The 25,792-nt window shown below is 45.0% G+C and overlaps 1 protein-coding gene across 6 annotated transcripts in view; it reads left to right on the forward strand.

The window, feature by feature from the left end:
* CFAP91 (cilia and flagella associated protein 91) overlaps positions 1-25,792 on the forward strand; it is a 90,351-nt gene that overhangs the window by 57,968 nt on the left and 6,591 nt on the right. The window contains exons 17-19 of one of the 6 annotated variants that reach the window (XM_074974534.1): positions 3,774-4,136; positions 5,798-5,826; positions 10,062-10,076. In XM_074974534.1, coding sequence (XP_074830635.1) covers positions 3,774-4,136; positions 5,798-5,808 — 374 coding nt within the window. In that variant the 3' untranslated portion in view covers positions 5,809-5,826; positions 10,062-10,076. Of the gene's footprint in view, positions 1-3,773; positions 4,137-5,797; positions 5,827-6,984; positions 7,142-10,061; positions 10,083-25,792 lie in introns of those variants that run through there. The other 5 variants (XM_074974518.1, XM_074974559.1, XM_074974544.1 and 2 more) reach the window with 5 other exon arrangements.

Consider the following 25,792-nt stretch of genomic DNA (forward strand, 5'->3'; position numbering starts at 1 on the left):
GCTTTTTCCAGGGTCATATATAGCATGCTCACATGGTACTTCTTGGCTTTCTTGCTTCTTGCCTCTGAGTCTGTATTTGGTGTCCTGTCTATCTCAATTTCTGTGTCTGCACCCCAGTTTGTCTTTCACTCATACAACCCTTTGGTCAGAACAAATACCAGTGGAGCCCCTGCCCGCCTGAAGTTAGTTTTTAGGCAGACTCTGTTAGGCTTTTTTTTAGGTATGGTGACTTATCTGCTTCTTACAACTATTTTAAATGAAGGATGCCTTCGCCCATTGGTTTTAACTCAACCCATAACAAGATTTAACCTTACTTATAACAATATATATCTCGATGATATGCCCTAACCTGGAATACTGTGTTCAGTTCTAGTCCATGTGTCTCCAAAAGGACAGAGCAGAAAGGGAGGGTTCAGAGATGGTTGCACATGATCAAAGGTATAGGAAAACTTCCATATGAAGAGAGGCTGAAAATATTGGGACTTCTGATTTTAGAGCGGCACTAGCAAACAGTCATCTAGGCACCAATATATTAATTGTGACAAATGCTAAAGCAAGTACTGAAGTATTGAATATAAACAAGGCACCCCTGAAATACTGCAGAGTAAAAGTGTCAAAGGACTCCAAAATTTGGGATAAACCAGATAGGACCTGACCAGATGGCAAGGTTGGACCCAGGAAAGAATGCACTGGGGTAATGAAGAAGAGCTGGAGCAATACTTGATATGGTGCAGCTCCTGTGGAAACTCATTCTCCGAACATTGTCAAGAAGGAACTAATTGGAAAGTTATGCAGCCATGTGCCTGCCAGTAGGGGGCCTGGCTCATGCTTTGACCTGCTACTGCTGCCCTTAGAGGTCAAAAAATCTTAAGCACTAGTGGCATTCTGCCACTCTCAGGCTATGGAGCCAAGACTCAGGAGTGAGAATCCTGCATCGTGATATCTTCTGAGAAGCAGAATTACAAGGTAAGTAATTTTCTCTTCTTCGAGTAGTGCCCCTGTAGATGCTCCACCCGTGGTGCACCTACTCTTTGATTGGAGATTTCACATAGCAGTGTCTGTTTGGCCAGCATGTGCATGTTACTCAGTTTCATGCTCGCACTGTTGTTATATAGTGATGTGCAAGTGAACCGCCTTCAGTTCCTTCTCAACCACCTCGGCCTGAGATGGGGCCTTAGCAGTTTTCCATGTTGAGTTTTACCTCAACTGTATCCCTTTGGCTCTTATAGTAGTTAGTTTATTATAATTGTTTTTAGTGGTAGTTAGTAGTAGTTTTAGATGTATGTATCTTAGTTTCTCCCCTCCTGGGAGCTTTATGTTACTGGGAGAGCATGCCTGGTTCTCTTGGTTTCAAACACTTCCTATCATGGCTGGAGGCAATCCCAGTGAGTGACAGGCAATCCCATGCATTCATTGCCTCGGGAATCTCATATTTCCAAAAGTACAACTTCTCTCTGGTATTAAAATCTAGACTCAGAAAAAATCAGGGAGATCAAATTTGGACTATCCATGGTGGAGAGCTCACTGCACCCAGCCTCTGATCCAGTCCAGGGGACTCCCCCGTATGCTGATCTCCAGTAAATTGGCTACATCTGCTGTGTCCGAGACACACTCCTCGAGGGTGTCTAAGAGGAAGACCAAAGATTCCTCTCATAAGACTTCCAAGACCTTGCCCTCAAGTTCTCCAGGTAGGGAATCTACCTCGAAATCATAGTTCCCAATGACGCCAGCCACTTGGGCATCCATCGGTCTCTGATTCGCTACCCACAAGGTTGCTGGTTCCTCAGATACTGAGAACGCTGTAAAGCCTAAAGACTTCAAAATGTGGGGCTCCAATAGGCCATCAATACCATCAGAGGAGTGAGGTAGCAAGAAGAGCTCTACCTCTTCTCAATCGGTAAAGAAGTCTGCTCGGGCTCCATTTGGAGTCTCTCCCCTTCCCCACCCCAAGCATATGAGATTCAGTACAGTCAATTGTATCAGCCGCCATTACTTTGTCTCAGGCCACGTACTGTTGGAGTTTTGTTTTCCACAAGAATGTCCAAGACACTGGACATGTCCAAGACACCCAGATCACCATTGCTCAGCTCCAGTCTGCTCTTGATACCAAAGACATCCAGATCTCCAGACATCTTTCCGGTACTGACAGTTTTACCTTCTTTTGCTTCCAGTGCTCCCACCACTCCAGAGTGATCTGTAAGAGGAGGATTCTAATGAACATCTTGCCTCAGTCGCTCAATTATCTGTCAAAGGTGCTCCTCTCCATCCCAACAGAGGCACTTTTCCAGAGATCTTTGAGGAAATTGATCTCACTTGTGAGAGACATCCACAGCCACCATCTCACTGCTACAAGTGCCCATGGATGCCTCCACCCATACCATATGCGCCACCCCCTTAGCCATACTTGGATCCCTGGGCGACCTATGATTGTGTATAGGCCTATGGGACAGGGCCTATACGATCTTTCCTGCACCTTTAGAAAGGACAAATCTCACCCCTTTTTTGGATGGAATTCCAATAGAAGTGGATGAAGGGAGTGCAGCAGCTCCGTGGGATTTAGCATTTGATGCAGTATCTCACCAAATGAAGTCAAAATGCCTTGGAAAAGAGGAGTACTGCCATGTGGATTGAAAACAGACTCAAGAAAACAAATGAGAGCTGGTCACTGGCAGTGTATTGAGTCAGAGAGGAGCTGCAGGGCTTAGTGTTAGATCCAGTATTACTTTAGTTTACGTCTTCATTATGGGTCTGGAAGATGAGTAATCAGCACATTAATGATATTCAGACATGATAGTGCGGTCCCATCTATACTGTTGCAACTACCATGTTGGGGAGCTTGTTACAGCATGTTAGACCCACAGGATTCAACGTGGGTTTCAGTTCCAGTTAAAACGTGACTCAGTCTCGCAGTGTAGATGGACCCAAACCCTGGGACAACCTTGGACTTTTGCAGACCATGGTTCAGTCCTGCCTGCACAACCAAACTCCTTTTTAATCATGATTGGGAGGGGGAACAGTGTACTAATATCTGAAAGCTATAAACACAGAGGGAACTACAAGTAATGGGATAAAATTAAGGAAAGGAAAATATAGGCTGAATGCTTTAGACTGGGGAATTGTCACCCAAGCAAAGGATGGGAGTATTTGACTGGAGGAAAACTATAAAATGTACAGTAAGGAACCGTCCTGCATGGGCCCAGGGAGATAAACTAGGTGACTTAGTGGGCTACTCTGTCTCCCATTTCAGGTATTCTTAGAACTCAGCACGCATCAGCAAACCTACAATAACAAAGCAGTAGCCTATGGTAAGCTCAGCTCAGCACTCATAAGGAATCCTGTAATAACAAAGCTGTAAAAAGCCAGAGTTGTGCACCAGTGCTAGAGTAAAAATCCTGTGGTTTAGAGGACAGATTTCAGATGCACTCTTTCAAATATTTGTTTCAATAAACAAATAGTGATGGGAAAATGATTTTAAAATACAGGAGTATACCTTTCTCACTTTTGCTCTGAGTAGGAAAGAAACACACTGGACAGTTCTTTCCATTTCTACAGCTTGCCTTCAAAGCAAAATGCAAGGTTGCTTGCTGTTATTAGATGGTAGTAGAACCCTATCAGCCAAAACCAGAAGGGTGTGATTTTTCCTGAGACAGGTTCTTTCATAGCTCCTGTAAGCTGAGAGCTGCCTTTGGGGCAGTGGGGGAGGGTGGGTGTCCATGCAGAGAATTCTTGCAATATGGCTGCAAGTGAAAATCCTCTCTCTTTTTTGTGTACAGTGAGGCAGTTCCAGCGGAAACACATCAGTGCTGCTCATCAGATCATCCACAGGAGCACGGACATAGTAGTGGCTCAGAACTCTTCACTGGTGGGACAACAGGCACTGGGTAATGGAGAATCTGTGAGCAAGATACCAGAGAGTCCTTCTCCTATGGCAGCCAGTTCTGCTCTCAGTGGAACAGCTACTGAACAGAGTGTGGCAGAGGTTATAGAGAGCCCTTATGTTGTCCTAGCCAGCCAAGTATTGTATGATACACTGCATGACGAGACCCAGCAGAGAGGGTTAGTGGTGAGCCATTCTGCTACATTGGACAGGCAATCTCAGGCGGATGTAGCCCCTGCAAAGAGAGAAGATGAGTCAGGTGAGTTTGAGATCTGTTTTCCCTGCCCCAGTCATTGGTGCTTAGTCCCTGTGGGAGGGAAGGAAGGTGCACCTGCTTTGTTCAGGGCACCATCCTGACTGTACACAGGATGGAGAAGCTCCTCTCTCTCCATCAGAACGTCCCTCAGGGGTAGCAGCATCTGGATCTCTTGCAGACTCTAAGCATTGCTGCCTGGAAGCAGTCCTGAGCATTATGCCGTAGGAGCCCCTGTCCAAAGCAGTCCGTCACTGTATTTGGTTTAACTCCCAAGAGATTTTTACTGTCTAAACCTTAAAGATGTAGTTGAAGTATTAAACAGTGAAATTCCACTTATGGTTGTCAAGGGGTGGGAAGGTTAGTTCAGGGAACTGGGAGTTTGCACTACTTACATCTCTTCCTTATTCTGCCATTGTCCATAGCATGTGGAGGTTGGGGTTGGCCTCTCAAGCCCACCTGACCCCCTGGGTCTGAGCTGGGGGGCTGTCTGAGCTGCAATGTCTACACTAGCACACGTCTGTCTACCTAGGGTGGGAGGCTCACTCCCAGCTTCCTTGTGTTATTAATCCCATACTCATAGGAGTGGTCCCACTAGCTACGGTTGGACTGTTCACATGAGCAAGTCAAGCAGCATCTGTCCCTAATGTACTGGGACTGTGGTAGCAGAAATATGGCTATGGCTGATGTGACACATTCATTCAAAGACCACATTTTCAAGTGATTATAACTTTCCTGAAATGTTACCATTTGGTCTGACTTTCCTGATGAATGTATTTGGAAAGAGCATAAATTACATTTTGTTGCGTGCTGACTTTTCCTTGATTGCAAGTGTGTGATCGACTCAAGCTCAGAATGTTTGCAAGCAACATCCTGCAAATGCATGCAGTGCATTTATTTGATTATCGATCTGCAAGGGACTCGCTTAGCTGTTGGACCTCTCCTTTTCAAAATTCCTAATTTTTGTAGGTTTAGAATCTCAAACTTAAACTCAAATAAATGCACCTCAAATGCATCCAACTTTTTCATGGAAACATGGCATAGCCACACTAGATACCAGAAGTGCTTACACATGTAGAAAGAAAGAAAGCCACACCAAGCTCTAGCTATATGTTTACAAATCCATTTACTGCACCATAGTACAATGAGCTTATCACATCACTGTGTACTTCCCCTTTACCTCACTTACCTGTATAACCCCCTAACCATTCTGTGTACCAGGTTATATTATTTCTGTGTAGAACTTCAGGTATACTCTGAATGAAGCATTGTCTACACTACCGCTTAAGTTGATGTAATTTATGTCACTCAGGGGTATGAAAATACCACCCCCCTGAATGACGTAAGTAACACTGAACGAAAACGGTGTCTACGCCATACTATGTCGGTGGGAGAAACTCTCCTGCCAACATAGCTTCCACCTCTTTTTGAGGTGAAGTAATTACGCCGACGGGAAAGTGCTGGATCTTCACCAGATGTGCTAAATTGGCGCTGCTGTATTGAAGGCAGTGACACCGATTTAGCACAGTAGCGAAGACAAGCCGAGTAACTGCTAATGCAGTGTGTAATTTTATCCTTTTGAAATACAAATAAACAATTGTTTAGAAACTCAACAGTGCATTACTATAGGATTTTTGCATTAAATTTCCTTTGTTTTGATTTTTTAGGGGGAGAATAAAACAGAAATGAAAGAATGGTGAGTGAATACACTATATGTATTCCTGTGAGCCATGAGTCAGATGGGGGCTTGGGAGAGGAAACAAATAAAAAACAAAGCCATGTGACTACACACTGAAATAATCACTGGGCTGCGGGTGCTATGCCTGTATATGTATGCTGGCCAAAAGGATAGCTGGATTTTATTGCAGAATTAGAGGGGGTTCAGAGTAGGGTGATGAGAATGATTAAAGACAAGGAAAAATTCTCCTATGAAATAAGATGAAAAAGATTAGGATTTACCTTAGAAAGAAGATAAGAAAGTGAGGACATGATACAAGTATACATAAAATAATGACTGGTCTAGAGAAGGTAGAGCAGGAGTTTCTGTTCTCCCTGTCTCATAACATGAACAGATGTCAAAGAAATCTGAAAAGTAGTGAATGCAAATCTAATTATAAAAAAAAGCATTTTCACGCAACACATAATTAGAATGTGGAGCTCACTGACACAGGTTGTCTTTGAAGCCAAGAATTTAGCAAGAGTCAAAGAGGGATTGGACACTTACATGGATAATAAAAACAGTCAGACTTTCAGAAGTTAGTGTTAACAAAAATTTGGAAGAGATATAAAACCTGGTGCTTCAGGGTTTAAATCAATCTCTTAACTATTAGGGATTAAAATGAGGCCTTCATGGAGGGCAGATTATCCCACATCTGCCTGTAGTAGGGTTTCCTTCACCCTCCTCTGAAGCTTCTGGGGCTGATCACTGTCAGACAGGAGCCTGGACTAGATGGATCTTGGATATGATCCAGTCTCACAATTCTTGTTCCTAAAATCATGTGTTGAAATAAACATGCTGCCTGCATTTATTTCAGTGTGTGATATAGTTTTTAATGGACAAAGTGTTCAAGAACTTGTTCTGATCATAAAGGCATCCTCCTGTACTCTCTACTATGTATATGCAGTAGGGGGTAGAATCCAGGAGTGTAAGAACCCTAATCTTTAAACATCCTGTCTTTAGTTTTGTTTTAAGGGACACTATCACGGTAGTGCAGCATTTTGCACTGATTTTTACATAACATGTAAGCTAGGTCTATGGCAGGATTTGTGGTGGAAGTGTCATTTTATTGATGGAGATTCCACTGCCAGTGCTTTAGAAATTGCTTCCAATTGTCATGTGTGGTTTCTTTGTCAGACTTGGCTAAATGTGCTTTGAAGAAGAAAAGAGGCTCAGCAACAAGAGACATGAGAACACTCCATTCCCTCTCCTAGCAGGGAAAGAGAAGTCTTTGGGGGTGATGTTTGTATCTGGAATATGCACAATGGATTCCTCTGGGTCTGCAGTAATAAAGATTGGGAACATTCTCTCTTGTTTGCTGCTGTTTTTACAAACTTGCCATGGTAGTTGGCACTGGCTGTACTTTATGGGCAGGTTCTGTATTTTGATAGCTATGATGATCTGTTGACTTGAAGTGAGATGGTGAAATATGGCCTCTGGGCCTGATGTAATAATGGGAGGCTAGGAGTCTCATTCCTAAAAGCCAGGCTTTTAACAGGCCTGAGGCTTTAATGCAAACTATTTAAAACCTTATCTACCTCAGAAAGGGTTTGCCAATATAGCTATATGGGCAAACGCTCCTCCTGGAAATACAGGCCCATGATTTCTTTTGCTGACTTACCTTATGCCAGTTTCCTGAACAAAATAAGCTATACCGCGAAAGCATATTTTATGATGGTAGAACTGCATCTGCGCTAGGGCTTTTGCCAGGATAGAAATGTCATAAAAACACTCACCCCTATGTGCCATTACTATACCAGCAGAAGATTCTAGTGTAGGCCTGGCATTAGTGTCATTACAGAAGCTCCTGCCACTTTCTGTGGAATGCCATTCTCAGTACACCTGGCCACACAAATGCTATGGGCATGTTTGCCACCACTGGGCCAAATTAATTCCTTTTTTAACATTGCTGAAGCCCGTGATGAATTTAGCCCTAGAGTTATCCACAAGGGCAGACCTTGACCTCCTGTCCAAGTTTGCAATCTCCAAAGGCTATTAGCCGGGTCCTAGCTGCACTGTTACAATTTCCTCCTCCTAGTAGCCTTGGCTCTGGCCTGCTCTCTAGTCAGTAGATGATTTTGACCCTCCTTTCGCTCAGTTTCCGCAAGCAGCCACACCTTTTTGGAGGGGACATCAGTATTTTCTTCCTCACACTTGCTGAAGCTGGATTAAGCCACCCAAGAAGAGCTTCCCGTCCCTAGTTTGTTTTCTCTAGGGTCCTGTCTATACTTGGAAAGTGACCATACGTACAGACATGGGAGAGGTGGAGACGAGGAGCCATTTTTTACACATATCAAAATCAGTTCATTTCACTGGCTTAGACACCAGCATTGGGCCTCATTCCAATATAACTCCATCTGACCCCGGCTTTATTGCGGATTTACTTCAGTACAAGGTCAGTCAGATTCTGGCCCCAGGCACGTCTCTTACTCTCAAAGAGAAGCAGCATTCGCCAGTGACTGAAATGGCACCATCCAAATGAGCACATCAGCCTTTTTCCTGGCAGCGGCAGCGTACGAGGGGGACAGAAGGAGACCAGCACCCGCAGGTGATGGGGAAATGAGACCCAAATAAGGTGACTGCACAGGAAGGCTGAGGGATCACACTGGCCATGAGAGAAACTACCCTAGTCACATGAGCACCACAAACAGGAATGCAGCCCTTTGAAGGGGAGACTGTGGGGATGAGGGTCCTTGAGGCAAGCAGGGAACAGGCCTGCAGGACATTCCTCCCCACAAAAGAGTTCGGTGAGAGGGTAGTAAATTACTGGACCTCCCTCCCTCTTGGAGATTTGGGCAGGGGGTGGGAACAGGAGACTTCTAGGTTCAGCCAAACATGTAAACTTTTGGTGCTTCTGTGACATCCAAACCTTTGCTTGAAGAGGGGCTGGGTCAGAGAACGGCATCCAACACCAGCATGCGGCACCTTTGTATGAGGCGCTGAGGTTGGGCAGCCCCTTGCTCAGGAGGAAGTGAAAAATGGCGGGAGGGAGTAAAGGCAACTCAGCTCCATGCTTCATCTCTGCTGTCATTTCCTACTGTGCTCTCTGCAATCCATCTCCGCCCTCCCCCCCCTCCCCCCAACACCCCTTACATTTCCTCACTACCAGTTGGTTCACTTCAGCCTCGGCACCCTCCCTTTCCTCCAAATCAATACTTCCCAAGGAAAGAAAACCTTGCTGGCCGCCGTGGACAGAGCTCTCCAGATCTGCTGGTTCCTATAGAACGGCTCCTTAGCATCCAGCCCTCACAACTAACTACCAGCTCTGCAACAGTGATTCCAGTTACTCCCCTGCTCATAGAATCATAGAATATCAGGGTTGGAAGGGACCTCAGGAGGTCATCTAGTCCAACTCCATCAGATCATCTACAACTACTGTATGCTATCACAGCACCACCTGGCAGCTGACCCGAAGCTGTTTGGTACCAGATGAATTGCAAAGCCCAGCAACCACCTGCTGAACCTTTACCAGGATTTAGTTCTTCCACTGACAGTGCATTTTGATATGAATGCTGAGCCTGTTACCCAGAATGGAGCCTCACAGAGGAGGCTCTCTGGCAGCTTCAATAACTGAGATGGTTTGCTGTGAGCAGGGACCATAATCCATGCTTCCATGATGGATGTTGAAAGCTCATCATGCTAAGTGCACTGAGATAATTGCCTTTGCAATGGAAGGAGCGGACACTATTGCTGTTGGTAACAACATTGGCACTGAGCAGGTGCTGTAAGTACAGACACATCAAGAAGCTTGAAGTATTGACCCACAGCTTTGTTCAGCCCTTAAATCGAGAGAGTATTTAACCTTCTGCCCCACTGAATACCCAGCTGGATCAATATCACTTCCCTGTTACCTTTCCGTTTAGAAAACAACAGCTTGTCAATAGCATCACAGAGAGACTTCCCCTTAAGCCACTGCAGGGATTATTCCCTAGACTTTATTTTCCAGTCGTCTTTTAAATGAACCAATAATGATTATCCTTAACAATTAAGACACCTTACAAACATTGTTGCATCTCTGTATCTCAGTTTCCCCAACTGTGAAATATCTCTAGGTGCCTGTCTCTGTATTTAATTTATATTTCTATAGTGCCCATAGTCAAAGGCCAGTATATTCCATTATTTCACAGCCACAGTATTCACCCCTTGCTGCAGAAGTATGTTCCGAGAATCTGAGCTTTCATAAAACAGTCTCTGTTTCTACTTCTTTTGTTTAGGAAGAAAACTTTGAAAACAGGCATCGAGTGGAACTGATGCAGTGTCGGCTGCCTGTGTTTGCAGAAAGCCTGAAAAATAGTTCAGAGAGGTGTGAACTGTCCCCTTCATCTCAATGGCTTGTTACCTAGCGATTATGACTTAAATACCAACATTAACCATTTCACTGCTGGTTGTTCTAGCAGAAACAGCCAGCCAATATGTTTTTCCTACAATCTCAAACTGAAAACGGAAATGGCATCAAATGGACTGAATTTAATAAGTAATACACACATGGGATCCTGTAGTCAGTGCATGATTAATTGCTCTTTTAATTCACGGAAAACCTCCACTTTAAAATTTATCTGAACCTGCTGTAGCATTTCTACAATCCACACAGACTCCAGGGGCCTGCTGGTTGTGGCATACGCCAGGTCTTAATTCTGTTTGCTTACACATCTATGACAGCTCTAGACAACGTTGTCCGTGGCATCTGATGAAGTGAGCTGTAGCTCACGAAAGCTTATGCTCAAATAAATTGGTTAGTCTCTAAGGTGCCACAAGTACTCCTTTTCTCATTGTCCGTAGAGGACTTCATAGTAGGTTCTTCTCTGTACTTCTCCTAGGAAGTGCTCTTGGATTGGGTTGGTTTTGTTTGTCCATGTTAATGTTTCCTTGTTGTCAGTTAGGGCAAGAAAGTTTTGGCACAGGTGCGTCCTGCAACCTTTTCTGAAGATGGTCAGGCTCTGGCTCAATGAGCTGTCTGGCAGTAGCTCATTCAACAGTCAGGCACCTCTTGATCAAGAACTCTTTAATCTCTTGGCATTTCCAAGCTTCACCCTGGGATTTTTTTTAGTCTGCTTTGTCCCAGAGGAGTCCAGATGGATCATGGGACCATGGATGGAGGTGAGAGGCACTGACCTAGTAAGGTTTTTTTGATCCATAGGTGGTGTAGAAGATTGACCTAGGCTGTGCGTTGGCACCAGATGTGAACAGGAGCCAGTGGAGAACAGCATGATGTCTTTCCAGTTTGAGCCACTGTGGAGTCAGGCAGCTGGAGCTTCTGAATGGCTGCCACCTTCAGTCCCAATCACTCTAATCCAAGAGAGGGGGTGATGAGAATGTGGAGCCTCAGCTGAAAGGGTGGGGTAAAATATGATAGCAAGTTAAAGGTGGAAGAAGGCACTGCTGCCTTGCAGACCAGGTTTAGCAATGAACTGAGCAGGACTGAATGGCTTTGTGATGAAGAAGGACAGCTGCCTTTCATAGAAGGCCAGTGTCTCACTGAGCTCTCTAAAGTGCTTCCCTCTCTCTACCAGCATCACTGTTTGCACCAGCTGCTGTTCCCTGAGGAGGTTATTGTTGGCAGCCATTGGGACATCTTAGAAAGGGTATCCATTGTGTCTGTAGAGAATGAGATACGCAGTTGGGTGCCATCAGCAAATTGTTGGCAGCAGAACCTGTGGAGTCTCCCTCTCTCTGCAAGAGGCCTCATGTAGTTACAGAAGAAGATGGGGATAGGCTAGATATTTATAGGATTCTGGATCAAGGGCTGCTGGAGAAAAGGAGTAGGTTCTCAGGACTAAACTCTAGTCTTGGTGGAGAACAATTGGAGCCAGTATAGCGCTGGACTGTCTACTCCAGTCATGTCATATAAGCAGGTCACCTGATCTTTGGGGCAGCATCAAAAGCTCCAGAGAAGGCAAGTAATAGGAGCAATGGCGCTTGACCTCTATCTGTTCTGCTGTTTGCTGTGGTATTTCCTGGTCTAACGTCTCATTGCAAAAGGTCCAAGGTGCTGGTAGATCTCTCTCACTGGAGCTGAGATGTGAACTGAGGATTCCTGCTATCCCTTCTGGGTTATCAGTCTCTGTCCTTACTTTATCCCTCCTCCTTTCCTCTCCAGTAGAAATCTGACTGAGCCAGCCAGGACAAATCTAACCTTGCAACAATTTGCCATGACCAGTTTGGGGAAGGTAAATGATGCCAAACCGGTCCTGGTCTCAGTAAGTAACATTGCTTCCCACTAACTGGCCAGAGAAAATGGGAGCAACTCAGCCAAACACTTCCCATAGACAGAGGAGTAAAGCAAGAGTCTAGAAATGGTTAGTGAGGTCATGTATCCTCTGCTAGGCCTGCGATCTCCCAGCAACTGGATTCCAAGCAGCAGACACAAGCTGCATTTCCCTCTACTTTACTATTTTTCTTGTCACCTCCATTTTTTCCATTTGTCTTCCCTTAAAGAAACAGGATCAGACTTTCACAGCAGCAGCCTGAGAGCTACCACTTTATGGAATATAGATCTTGTCAAACTAACTTGATTTTTTCAAATCAGATTACAAGTTTGGTTGATAAAGTTAATAGGATTGTGGTAATAGACTTCTGTAAGGTGCTTGACTTGGTGCAACATGACATTTTTATTAAGAAACTAGAATGATACAAAATCAACACGACATACATTAAATGGAATAAAATTAGGCTAACTGATAGCTTTTAAAAACGTAATTGTAAATGAGCAGTCATCATCAAGTGGATATGTTTCTAGAGTTGTCCCAGAAGGATCACTTCTTGGCCTTACGCTATTTAACATTTTTATCAGTGATCTGAAAGAAAACATTAAATCACTTATAAAACTTGCAGAAGATAGAAAGATTGCAAGAGTGGTAAATAATGAATAGGACAGGTCACTGATACAGAGCGATCTGGATCACTTGGTAAACTGGGCACAAGCAACCAATACGTGTTTTAATATGGCTAAATGAAAAGATACATATCTAGGAACAAAGAATGCAGACCATACTTACAGGTTGGGGTATCTCTATCTTGGAAAGAAGTGACTGAAAAAGACATGGGGCTCATGGTGGATTATCAACTGAACATGAGCTCCTAGTGCAACACTATGAACAAAAGGGCTAATATGATCCTTGGGTGCATAAATGGGAACAATAAGCAGGAATAGAGAGGCTATTTTACCTCTGTATTTGGCTTGGTTAGACCACTGCTGGAATAGGGTGTCCAACTCTGGTGTTCACAATTCAAGAAGGATGTTGATAAATTGAAGAGGGTTCAGGGAAGAGCCACGACAATGATTAAAGGATTAGAAATCCTGCCTTATAGTGATAGACTCAAGGAGCTCAATCTATTTAGCTTAACAAAGAGAAGGTTAAGGGGTGATTTGATCACAGTTTATAAGTACGTGGGAACAAAAATTTGATAAGGGGATCTACACTCTAGCAAAGAAAGGTATAACACCATCCAATGGCTGGAAGCTGAAGCTAAATAAATTCAGACTAGAAATAAGGTGTAAATAACAGTGAGAATTACTAACCGTTGGAACCGCTCACCAAGGGTTGACGTTGATTCTCTATCACTGACAATATTTAAATCAAGACAGAATATTTTTCTAAAAAAATCTGCTCTCCTTCAAACAAGAGCTAATTCAGGGAAGTCCCAAGGCCTGTGTTAAACAGGAGCTCAGACTAGGTGATCATAGTGGTGCCCTTCTGCCCTTATATGTTATTAAATGAGTCTGCTTTGATCCCAACAAGGACATTTGATGCCATTTAAGAGCCTTTCAAGCAACCCTTTAAAGCCGCAATACAAACAGAAAGAGGATGGGAAGAAGAGGAATTGTTAAAATCAGTCTAGCTGGGTTTTTAGACAACCCCATTACTGTAGTATCCGAGGAGTGCCTCCCAAACATACAGAGTGAGCACTCAAGGATACATTTCTCCCTTCCCTCCAGTGAGCAGGGACTGGACTTGACTGTAGCTGTTTGAAGGTGGGTGATTTCATACCTAGCTACAAGAGATTTACAGTATTGTGGCCTAGAGGTGATTGCCTGGATCACAGGGGCTAAATCCCATTCTGACAGGAGATGTCATGGCCTTGTCAGTGGTGCCTGGAAAAGGGTGTCTCTATATGGGTACACAGAATCAGGGAGGATCCTGGAAGAACACTGAGAATGCAGACTGTCAAACTGATGTGCAGGAGGATGTTTAAGAAGTGATGAGTTCTTCCAATTATTTTCTCCTATCTCCACCAGCATCACATTCGTCTTTCCCAGACTTTCCTCCAGCGAGCTGCTCTTCCAGATGCTGCTCCCAGCGAGGCCCTGGGAAAGCTGGAAGCTGGCACTGATTGTGTCTAATATGAAGAGGATACAGAGCTGGGTGTCATCCACTTATTGCTGTCATTTTAATCCAGGTTGTTTCACAGTCCTCCCAAAAGACTCACACACCGGTAGCCGTGGAGAGGATGGACCCATACATGAGGGCTTGTGAGGGACACAGCAGATGTCATACAACTGAGTGCAGCCTGAGAAGAATGACTGAGGTCACCTCGGTGCAACCCCACTCTCCCCACCATGTCTCTGAGGCAGATCAGCATTTACATCTAAACATGGCTCACATCTCTGCACAGATCAGCCAAATCCAGAAGTGGCCACTTACTTTTCCTTTTATGTTTCCTTCTTAACCAAGAAGCCCTTTGCTGTCTGGGCTGTTTGTCATTTTAGATCCCTTCTTCTAAGCCAAAAATCTTTGTTACACAAAACAAAAAAGGAAAGTTACTTACCTTATATCAACTGGAGTTCTTCAAAATGTGTGGTCCTATGATAGTCACTGTGAGTGTGCATGAGCTCCATGCACCCAGGATTGGAAATTCTTCAGTAGTAGTGACCACTAGTCCACTCCTCTGCCCTTCTCCTCCTCATGCTCCCCGCTGAGGGCATAAGAGGCACTGAGGACTGACCATCACTCTACTGCAAATCAAGAGAGAATCTGAGCAGAGGGGAAGGAAGGCTGGTCATGAATACCCATAGGGCTTTCAACTTGAAGAACTCCAGTTACTATAAGGTAGGTAAGAAAAGCTTATTCACCCTCTGTAGTAACTGGTTCTTCAAGATGTGTCCCCTGTGGGTGCTCCACTTCAAGTGAAGGTACACATCATGCACCTTCCATTGGTAATTTTCATTAGCAGTATCCATTTGGCCTGTGCACAAGCTTCTTGCACCCCACACTGAGGCTAGGAGCTGACGAAGAGATATTTGAACCATTAATGATTATCTTCAAAAACTCATGAAAGACAGGGGAGATTACAGAGGCCTGGAAGAGGACAAATATAGTGCCAGTCAATAAAAAGGCGAATAAGGGCAATCTGAGGAATTACAGACCAGTCAGCTTAACTTCAGTACCTGGAAAGATAATGGAGTAAATAATCAAGAAATTACTTTGCGAAGATAATAAGATGATAAGTAACTTGTGTCAAACCAACCTAATATCTTTCTTTGACAGGATAACAAGCCTTGTGGATAGGGGAAAGTGGTAAATATGGTATATCTTGACTGTAGTCAGGCTTTTAATACTGTCTCGCACAATCTTCTCATAAACAAACTAGAGAAATACAACCTAGATGGAGCTACTATAAGGTGGGTGCATAACTGGTGGAAAACTATTCCCAGAGAGTGGCTATCGGTGGTTCACAGTAAAGCTGGAAAGACATATCAAGTGGAGTCTCGCAGGGATGGGTCCTGGGTCTCATTCTGTTCAATATCTTCATAAATGGTTTAGATAATGGCATAGAGAGTACACTTCTAAAGTTTGCGGATGAAGCCAAGCTGGGAGGGGTTGCAAGTGCTTTGGAGGGTAGGATTAAAATTCAAAATGATCTGGACAGCCTGGAGAAATGGTCTGAAGTAAATAGGATGAAATTCAATAAGGACAAATGCAAAGTAATTCACTTAGCCCTGGTCTACACTAGGAGTTTAGGTCGAATTTAGCAGCGTTAAATCGATGTAAACCTGCACCCATCCACACGATGAAGCCCTTTTTTCGACTTAAAGGGCTCTTAAAATCGATTTCCTTAATCCACCTCTGACAAGTGGATTAGCCCTTAAATCGGCCTTGCTGGGTCGAATTTGGGGTACTGTGGACGCAATTAGACGGTATTGGCCTCCGGGAGCTATCCCAGAGTGCTCTATTGTGATCGCTCTGGACAGCACTCTCAACTCAGGTGCACTGGCCAGGTAGACAGGAAAAAGCCCACAAACTTTTGAATTTAAATTTCCTGTTTGCATGGTCACCTGCAGCTTGCCACGCTGGCCAGAGCTCATCAGCAGAGGTGACCATGCAGAGCTCATCAGCAGAGGTGACCATGATGGAGTCCCAGAATCGCAAAAGAGCTCCAGCATGGACCGAATGGGAGGTACGGGATCTGATCGCTGTATGGGGAGAGGAATCCGTGCTATCAGAACTCCGTTCCAGTTTTCGAAATGCCAAAACATTTGTCAAAATCTCCCAGGGCATGAAGGACAGAGGCCATAACAGGGACCCGAAGCAATGCCACGTGAAACTTGAGGCAAGCCTACCAGAAAACCAGAGAGGCAAACGGCCGCTCCGGGTCAGAGCCCCAAACTTGCCGCTTCTATGATGAGCTGCATGCCGTTTTAGGGAGTTCAGCCACCACTACCCCAGCCGTGTTGTTTGACTCCTTCAATGGAGATGGAGGCAACACAGAAGCAGGTTTTGGGGATGAGGAAGATGATGATGATGAAGTTGTAGATAGCTCACAGCAAGCAAGCGGAGAAACCGGTTTTCCCGACAGCCAGGAACTGTTTCTCACCCTGGACCTGGAGGCAGTCCCCCCCGAACCCACCCAAGGCTGCCTCCCGGACCCGCCAAGTGGAGAAGGGACCTCTGGTGAGTGTACCTTTTAAAATACTATACATGGTTTAAAAGCAAGCATGTTTAATGATTAATTTGCCCTGGCATTTGCGGCTCTCCTGGATGTACTCCCAAAGCCTTTGCAAAAGGTTTCTGGGGAGGGCAGCCTTATTCCACCCACCATGGTAGGACACTTTACCACACCAGGCCAGTAGCACGTACTCGGGAATCATTGTAGAACAAAGCATTGCAGTGTATGTTTGCTGGCATTCAAACAACATCCGTTCTTCATCTCTCTGTGTTATCCTCAGGAGAGTGATATCATTCATGGTCACCTGGTTGAAATAGGGTGCTTTTCTTAAGGGGACATTCAGAGGTATCTGTTCCTGCTGGGCTGCTTGCCTGTGGCTGAACAGAAATGTTCCCTGCTGTTAGCCATGGGGGGGGGGAGTGAGGGGCTAGCCATGTGGTGGGGGGAGGCAAAATGCGACCTTGGAACGAAAGCACATGTGCTGTGTATGTAATGTTAACAGCAAGGTTTACCGTGAAAGAGTGTAGCCATTGTTCTAGAAAATGTGTCTTTTTAAATACCACTGCCTCTTTTTTTTTTCTCCACCAGCTGCATGTGTTTCAATGATCACAGGATCTTCTCCTTCCCGGAGGCTAGTGAAGATTAGAAGGCGAAAAAAATGCACTCGTGATGAAATGTTCTCTGAGCTCATGCTGTTCTCCCACAATGACATAGCACAGACGAATGTGTGGAGGCAGACAACGTCAGAGTGCAGGAAAGCACAATATGACCGGGAGGAGAGGTGGCAGGCTTAAGAGAGTAAGTGACGGGCTGAAGCTGAAAGGTGGCGGCAGCACGATGAGAGGAGGCAGGATTCAATACTGAGGCTGCTGGAGGATCAAACCAATATGCTCCAGCGTATGGTTGAGCTGCAGGAAAGGCAGCAGGAGCACAGACCCCCACTACAGCCCCTGTGTAACCAACCACCCTCCTCCCCAAGTTCCATAGCCTCCTCACCCAGAGGCCCAAGAACGCGGGGGGGGGCCCTCCGGCCACCCGGTCACTCCACCCCAGAGGATTGCCCAAGCAACAGAAGGCTGGCATTCAATAAGTTTTAAACTTTTAAAGTGCTGTGTGGCCTTGTCCTTCCCTCCTCCACCACCCCTCCTGGTGCTTCTCTCCTCCACCACCGTTCCTGGGCTACCTTGGTAGTTATCCCTCTATTTGTGTGATGAATGAATAAAGAATGCATGAATGTGAAGCAACAATGACTTTATTGCCTCTACAAGCGGTGATTGAAGGGAGGAGGGGAGGGTGGTTAGCTTACAGGGAGGTAGAGTGAACCAAGGGGCGGGGGGTTTCATCAAGGAGAAACAAACAGAACTTTCACACCATAGCCTGTCCAGTCATGAAACTGGTTTTCAAAGCTTCTCTGATGCGCACCGCACCCTCCTGTGCTCTTCTAACCGCCCCGGTGTCTGGCTGTGCGAAACCAGCAGCCAGGCGATTTGCCTCAACCTCCCACCCTGCCATAAACGTCTCCCCCTTACTCTCACAGATATTGTGGAGCGCACAACAAGCAGTAATAACAGTGGGAGTATTGGTTTCGCTGAGGTCTAACTGAGTTAGTAAACTGCGCCAGCGCGCTTTTAAACATCCAAATGCACATTCTACCACCATTCTGCACTTGCTCAGCCTGTAGTTGAACAGCTCCTGACTACTGTCCAAGCTGCCTGTGTATGGCTTCATGAGCCATGGCATTAAGGGGTAGGCTGGGTCCCCAAGGATAACTATAGGCATTTCAACATCCCCAACGGTTATTTTCTGGTCTGGGAATAAAGTCCCTTCTTTCAGCTTTTGAAACAGACCAGAGTTCCTGAAGATGTGAGCGTCACGTACCTTTCCCGGCCATCCCACGTTGATGTTGGTGAAACGTCCCTTGTGATCCACCGGTGCTTGCAGCACTATTGAAAAGTACCCCTTGCGGTTTATGTACTCGCCGGCTTGGTGCTCGGGTGCCAAGATAGGGATATGGGTTCCGTCTATGGCCCCACCACAGGTAGGGAATCCCATTGCAGCAAAGCCATCCACTATGACCTGCATATTTCCCAGGGTCACTACCCTTGATATCAGCAGATCTTTGATTGCGTTGGCTACTTGCATCACAGCAGCCCCCACAGTAGATTTGCCTACACCAAATTGATTCCTGACTGACCGGTAGCTGTCTGGCGTTGCAAGTTTCCACAGGGCTATTGCCACTCGCTTCTCAACTGTGAGGGCTGCTCTCATCTTGGTATTCTTGCACTTCAGGGCAGGGGAAAGCAAGTCACAAAGTTCCATGGAAGTGCCCTTACACATGCGAAAGTTTCGCAACCACTGGGAATCGTCCCAGACCTGCAACACTATGCGGTCACACCAATCTGTGCTTGTTTCCTGAGTCCAGAATCGGTGTTCCACCACATGAACCTGCCCCATTAGCACCATGATGCCCACATTGCCAGGGCCCGTGCTTTGAGAGAAGTCTGTGTCCATGTCTTCATCACTCACGTCACCGCGCTGACGTCGCCTGCTCACCCGCTATTTCTTTGCCAGGTTCTGGTGCTGCATATACTGCTGGATAATGCGCGTGGTGTTTAATGTGCTCCTAATTGCCAAAGTGATCTGAGCGGGCTCCATGCTTGCCGTGATATGGCGTCTGCACAGAAAAAAGGCGCGGAACGATTGTCTGCCGTTGCCCTGACGGAGGGAGGGGCGACTGACGACATGGCTTACAGGGAATTAAAATCAACAAAGGGGGTGGCTTTGCGAGAAACTGAATGGCCCCCTCAAGGATAGAACTCAAAACTGGGTTTAGCAGGCTGTTGATTTCACAGAGGGAAGGAGGGAGGGAGGAGAAAATGAATACAAAATAAATCTGATCTATTTCTTGTTTTGAGCCACTTCATCTATCTTTATACATCTTACTGGCAGCAGACTGTGCAGTACGACCGCTAGCCATCATCATATCCTGGGTGCTCGGCAGAAGACGGTGCAGTATGACGACTAGCCATCATCTTCTGGTGGCTGGAGGTTAAAAGACAGCACACTGTCAGTAGGACTGAATCGCCACGAGACGAAACAAGGGAAATGACCTGGCTGAGTCACTCCCATGTTTGCCCAGGCACCCGGTTAAAAGAGCACCCAGGACTACGTCGATGATGACTACCAGTCATACTGCACTGTCTGCTGCCAAAAGGCAATAAACTGCTGCTGTGTAGCAATGCAGTACCACGTCTGCCAGCACCCAGGAGACATACGGTGACGGTTAGCTGAGTATGCTCCATGCTTGCCGTGGTATGGCGTCTGCACAGGTAACTCAAGAAAAAAGGCGCAAAATGATTGTCTGCCCTTGCTTTCACGGAGGGAGGGAGGGAACGGGGGCCTGACGCTATGTACCCAGAACCACCCGCGACAATGTTTTAGCCCCATCAGGCACTGGGATTTCTACCCAGAATTCAAAAGGGCGGCGGAGACTGTGGGAACTGTGGGATAGCCACCCACAGTGCAATGCTTCGGAAGTCGACGGTTGCCTCGGTACTGTGGACACACTCCGCCGACTACATGCACTTAGAGCACTTGTGTGGGGACACACACAATCAACTGAATAAAACCGCTTTCTACAAAACCGACTTCTATAAATTCGACCTAATTTTGTAGTGTAGACATACCCTCAGAAAGGAAAAATCAGCTGCACACATACAAAATGGGAAATGACTGCCTAGGAAGGAGTACTGCAGATAGGGATCTGGGGATTATAGTGGATCATAAGCTAAATATGAGTCAGCAGTGTTACATTTGCAAAAAAAAAAAAAAAAAAGTGAACATCATCATGGGTTATATTAGCAGGAGTGTTGTAAGCAAGACACAAGAAGTAATTCTTCCACTCTATTCCATGCTGATAAGGCCTCAGCTGGAATATTGTGGCCAGTTCTGGGAACCAAATTTCAGAAAGATATGGACAAATTAGAGAAAGCCCAGAAAAGAGCAACAGGAATGATTAAAGATCTAGAAAACATGACCTATGAGGAAAGATTGGAAAAACTGGGTTAGTTTAGTCTGGAGAAGAGAAGACTGAAGGGGGACATGATAATAATTTTCAAATACATAAAACGTTGTTACAAAGAGGAGGGAGAAAAATTGTTCTTGTTAACGTCTGAGGATAGGACAAGAAGCAAGGGACTTAAATTGCAGCATGGGAGGTTTAGGTTGGACGTTAGGAAAAGCTTCCTGTCAGGATAGTTAAGCCCTGGAACAAATTGCCAAGGGAGGCTGTGGAATCTCTGTCATTCGAAGTTTTTAAGAACAGGTTAGACAAACACCTGTCAGGAATGATCTAATTATTATGTAGTCCTGCCTTGAGTTCAGGGGACTGGATTAGATGACCTACTGAAGTCTCTTCCAGTCCTACACTTCTATGATTCTGTATGAGGCTGCGTGGGTGAATCTCCCTCAATTCCTTCTCTATGGCAAAGTCCTGCAAAGGAAACCCCAAAGCAGAGGGGAAGGTGGGTTGGTTGTGGAGCACCCATAGAGGGGGACATCTCAAAAAAAGTTACTGCACAGGGGAGTAACCATTGCTTGTTTTTGAGTAGTGTCCATCTGGGTGCTTCACTCAAGGTGACTCCTAAGCAGTATTCCCACGGGAAAAAGGGAGCTTTTGTATTGCGTACAGAACTGAAGATAGAACTCCATTGCCAACAGCCACACCAGATCTGGAGGCATGAACCAAGGCATAGTGTTTGGAGAAGGTATGTATTAAAGACCACATAGTGGCTCTGCAGATCTCAGATATTGGATCATCTTTAAGTAATTCCATAGATGTTTATTGGGACCTTGTAGAGCGTGCCAACACCCTGGAAGGAGGTTGAATGCTATCCACTTTGTAATATACAATAACCACCCAGAGATTCACCTTGATAGCTTCTGGGTGGAGATTGTGGATCCTTTAGATCAGTCTGCAGTGGAAACAAACAGACTAGGAGACCTCCAAAGTGCTTTGGTCCTATCTAGATAGAAGGCCAGTGCTCTTCTCACATCTAAAATATGGAAGGATGCCTCCTGTTGAGAATTATAGTTTCAGGAGAAAAGAAACAGCAAATGAATGGACTGATCAAGAGGAAACTCAAATGACACTTTAGTTAGGAATATAGGATGTGGATGTAAGGAAAGTTTGTCTTTGCAGAATACCATGAAACGAGGGTCTGCCATTAAGGCCCCAATTTCTCCAACTCTTCAGGTTGATGTGATGGATACCAAAAAGACCATCTGCATAGACAGATTCAGTAAGGAGCAGGTTGCCATAGTTTCAAAGGGAGGTCCAAGAACTAGATTGAGATCCCAAATTGGAGTGGGGTCTTTCACTTGAGGGAAAAATTACCCCAAACCTTTGATGAACCTTGGAGATTTTGGGTGAGCAACACTGAGAAACTTTCAAGGGGGAATGAAAGGCTATTATGGCAGTCAAGCGAACGCTGACCCAGCTGCTTGATAATGTTTTCTTCAGTTCCAGTAGGTAATCCAGGATAACAGAGAGTGAGGAAGATTCAGGTGCAGGTTATTTGAATTCACACCAATGGCTAAATCTTTTCCACTTTTGAAGGTAAGAATTTCAGGTAGATTCTTTCCTACTCTTTAGTAACACCCATTGTACCTCTGCAGAACAGTCAGACTCTAGCCCCACAAATGAGGGAGAAGCCATGCCCTGAGGCAGAGACATCCTAGGTTGGGATGAAACAATTGACTAGTGTCTTGGGAGAGGAGATGAGGGCTAATCAGAAGCTTGATTGCTGGACAGAGGAACAGGTAAGGATATCATGCTTGCCGTGGACCCATTGGGACTATTAGAATAACCCTGGCTTTGTCCTGTCTGATTTTGTTAATCAACCTCAGTATTAGAGGCATTGGGGGAACATGGAGAACAATCCCTTCATCCAAGGCAGGAGGAAGGCATCTCCCAGAGAATGGTGGCCTAGACCTTCTCTTGAACAGAGCAGATGACACTTCCTGTTTGTGGCAGCGGCAAAGAGGTCCCACTTCTGGAAATACCCAACTTTGAAATATACCATGGAGGGTCTTCATAGTCCTGTGAGACACGCCTGCTGAGAGCATGGTGTTTTTTGAATGCCAGGGAGGTAGCTTACCAAAATGTGTACATTGTGGATTATGCACCAGTTCCACAACTTTATTGCTTCGGTGCACAGAGAAGGGGATCTCATTCCTCCCTGCTGCCATATTGTCTGACTGAGCTGTCCCTGATGAGAGGCAGAAAATGAAGGCAGGCATTTCTGGCCCCTGAGTTCCAACAGGTTGATGTGGAGACTGGTTTCTTGAGGTGACCATCTGCCCTGGATTGTCTGAGTATTCAGATGAGCTCCCCATCTTAATGGAGATGCATCCATTGTTACAGTGACCATTGGGATCAGTTGGAGAAAAGGAATGCCTGCACCGGTGTTGTGATGATCTTCCCACCAGTCTTGGGAATCTTTCACCTGGCAGGGTACTGAAGCCTGTTTGTCTAAACTGTGTCTGTTTGGTGAGTACTGCTCTGAGCCACTCCTAGAAGCAAAGGCGTAACCTTGCATGATCTCTTACAAAAGTGAAAGCTTCCATGTGACCAAGGAGTTGGAGGCAGTTTCTCACCCCCATCAAGGAGGTTTTGGGGGCTCCCTTGAATAGTCCTGACTAGATTTTATAAAGTTATGAATCTGTCCATGGGGAGGTAGGCCCTGGCTACCAACAAATCGAAGGACGCCCCTATGAACTGTATTTTCGGAACAAAGGTCAACATAGATTTTTTTTTTACATTGAGTTGAAGACCTAGTTCCAGGAACAGAGAAAGGGCCCTGTGCATAGCTGACAGCACTCTTTCATGAGACCGATCCTTGAAAAGCCAATTGTTGAGGTACAGCAATCATACAATTATAGAACTGGAAGGAACCTCAAGAGGTCATCTAGTCCAGTCTCCTGCACTCGTGGCAAGATTAAGTATTATCTAGACCATCCCTGACAGGTGTTTGTCCAACCTGCTCTAAAAAATCTCCAATGATGGAGATTCCACAACCTCCCTAGGCAGTTTATTCCAGTGCTTAACCACTCTGACAGAAAGTTTTTCCTAATGTCTAACCTAAACCACGCTTGCTGCAATTTAAGCCCATTGTTTCTTGTCCTATCCTCAGAGGTTAAGAAGAACGATTTTTCTCCCTCCTCCTTGTAACAACCTTTTATGTACTTGAAAACTGTTAACATGTCCGCTCTCAGTCTTTTCTTCTTCAGACTTAACAAACCCAATTTTTTCAATCTTCCTTCACAGGTCATGTTTTCTAGACCTTTAACCATTTTTGTTGCTCTTCTCTGGACTTTCTCCAACTTGTCCACATCTTTCCTGTAATGTAGCACCCAGAACTGGACACAATACTCCAGTTGAGGCCTAATCAGAGCGGAATAAGAGTGGAAGAATTACTTTCGGGTCTTGTTTACAATACTCCTGTGAATACATCCCAGAATAATGTTTGCTTTTTTTGCAACAGCGTTACACTGTTGACTCATATTTAGCTTGTGATCCACTATGACCCCCAGATCCCTTTCCACAGTACTCCTTCCTTGGCAGTCATTTCCCATTTTGTATGTGTGCAGCTGATTGCTCTTTCCTAAGTGGAGTACTTTGCAATTTGTCCTTAAGGAATTTCATCCTATTTACTTCAGACCATTTCTCCAATTTGTCCAGATCATTTTGAATTTTAATCCTACCCTCCAAAGCACTTGCAACCCCTCCTAGCTTGGCTTCGTCCACAAACTTTATCAATGTACTCTCTATGCCATTATCTAAATCATTGATGAAGATATTGAACAGAACCGATCCCTGTGGGACCCCACTCATTATGCCCTTCCAGCATGACTGTGAACCACTGATAACTACTCTCTGGGAACGATTTTCTAACCAGTTATGAACCCACTTTATTGTAGCTTCATCTAGGTTGTATTTCCCTAGTTTGTTTATGAGAAGGTCATGCAAGACAGTATACTTACTAAGTCAAGATATACCACATCTACTGCTTCCCCCCTATCCACAAGGCTTGTTACCCTGTCAAAGAAAGCTATTAGGTTGGTTTGACATGATTTGCTCTTGACAAATCCATGCTGTTACTTATCACTTCATTATCTTCTAGGTGTTTGCAAATTGATTTATTAATTATTTGCTCCATTATCTTTCCAGGTACAGAAGTTAAGCTGACTGGTCTGTAATTCCCCAGGTTGTCCTTATTTCCCTTTTTATAGATGAGCACTATATTTGCCCTTTTCCCGTCTTCTGGAATGTCTCCTGTCTTCCATGACTTTTCAAAGTTAATTGCTAATGGATTAGATATCTCCTCAGTCAGCTTCTTGAGTATTCTAGGATGCATTTCATCAGGCCCTGGTGATTTGAAGACATCTAACTTGTCTAAGTAATTTTTGATTTGTTCTTTCCCTATTTTAGACTCTGATCCTACCTCATTTTCCCTGGCATTCACTATGTTAGATGTCCAATTGCCACCAACCTTCTTGGTGAAAACCGAAACAAAGAAGTCATGAAGCACCTCTGCCATTTCCACATTTACTGTTATTGTCTTTCCTCCCTCATTGAGTAATGGGCCTACTCTGTCCTTGGTCTTCCTCTTGCTTCTAATGTATTTTTAGAATGTTTTTTTTTGTTACCTTTTATGTCCCTAGCTAGTTTGATTTCTTTTTGTGCCTTGACTTTTCTAATTTTGTCCCTATATATTTGTGTTATTTGTTTATATTCATCTGTTGTAATTTGATCGAGTTTCCACTTTTTGTAGGACTCTTCTTTGAGTTTTAGATCATTGAAGATCTCCTGGTTTAGCCAATGTGGTCTCTTGCCATACTTCCTATCTTTCCTATGCAGTGGGATAGTTTGCTCTTGTGCCCTTAATAATGTCTCTTTGAAAAACTGCCAACTGTCTTCAATTGTTTTTCCCCTGACTTGCTTCCCATGGGATTTTACCTACCAACGCCCTGAGTTCGCTAAAGTCTGCCTTCGTGAGCT

This window comes from Natator depressus, chromosome 1 (genome assembly GCF_965152275.1).
Source record: "Natator depressus isolate rNatDep1 chromosome 1, rNatDep2.hap1, whole genome shotgun sequence".
Classification (NCBI taxonomy): domain Eukaryota; kingdom Metazoa; phylum Chordata; order Testudines; family Cheloniidae; genus Natator; species Natator depressus.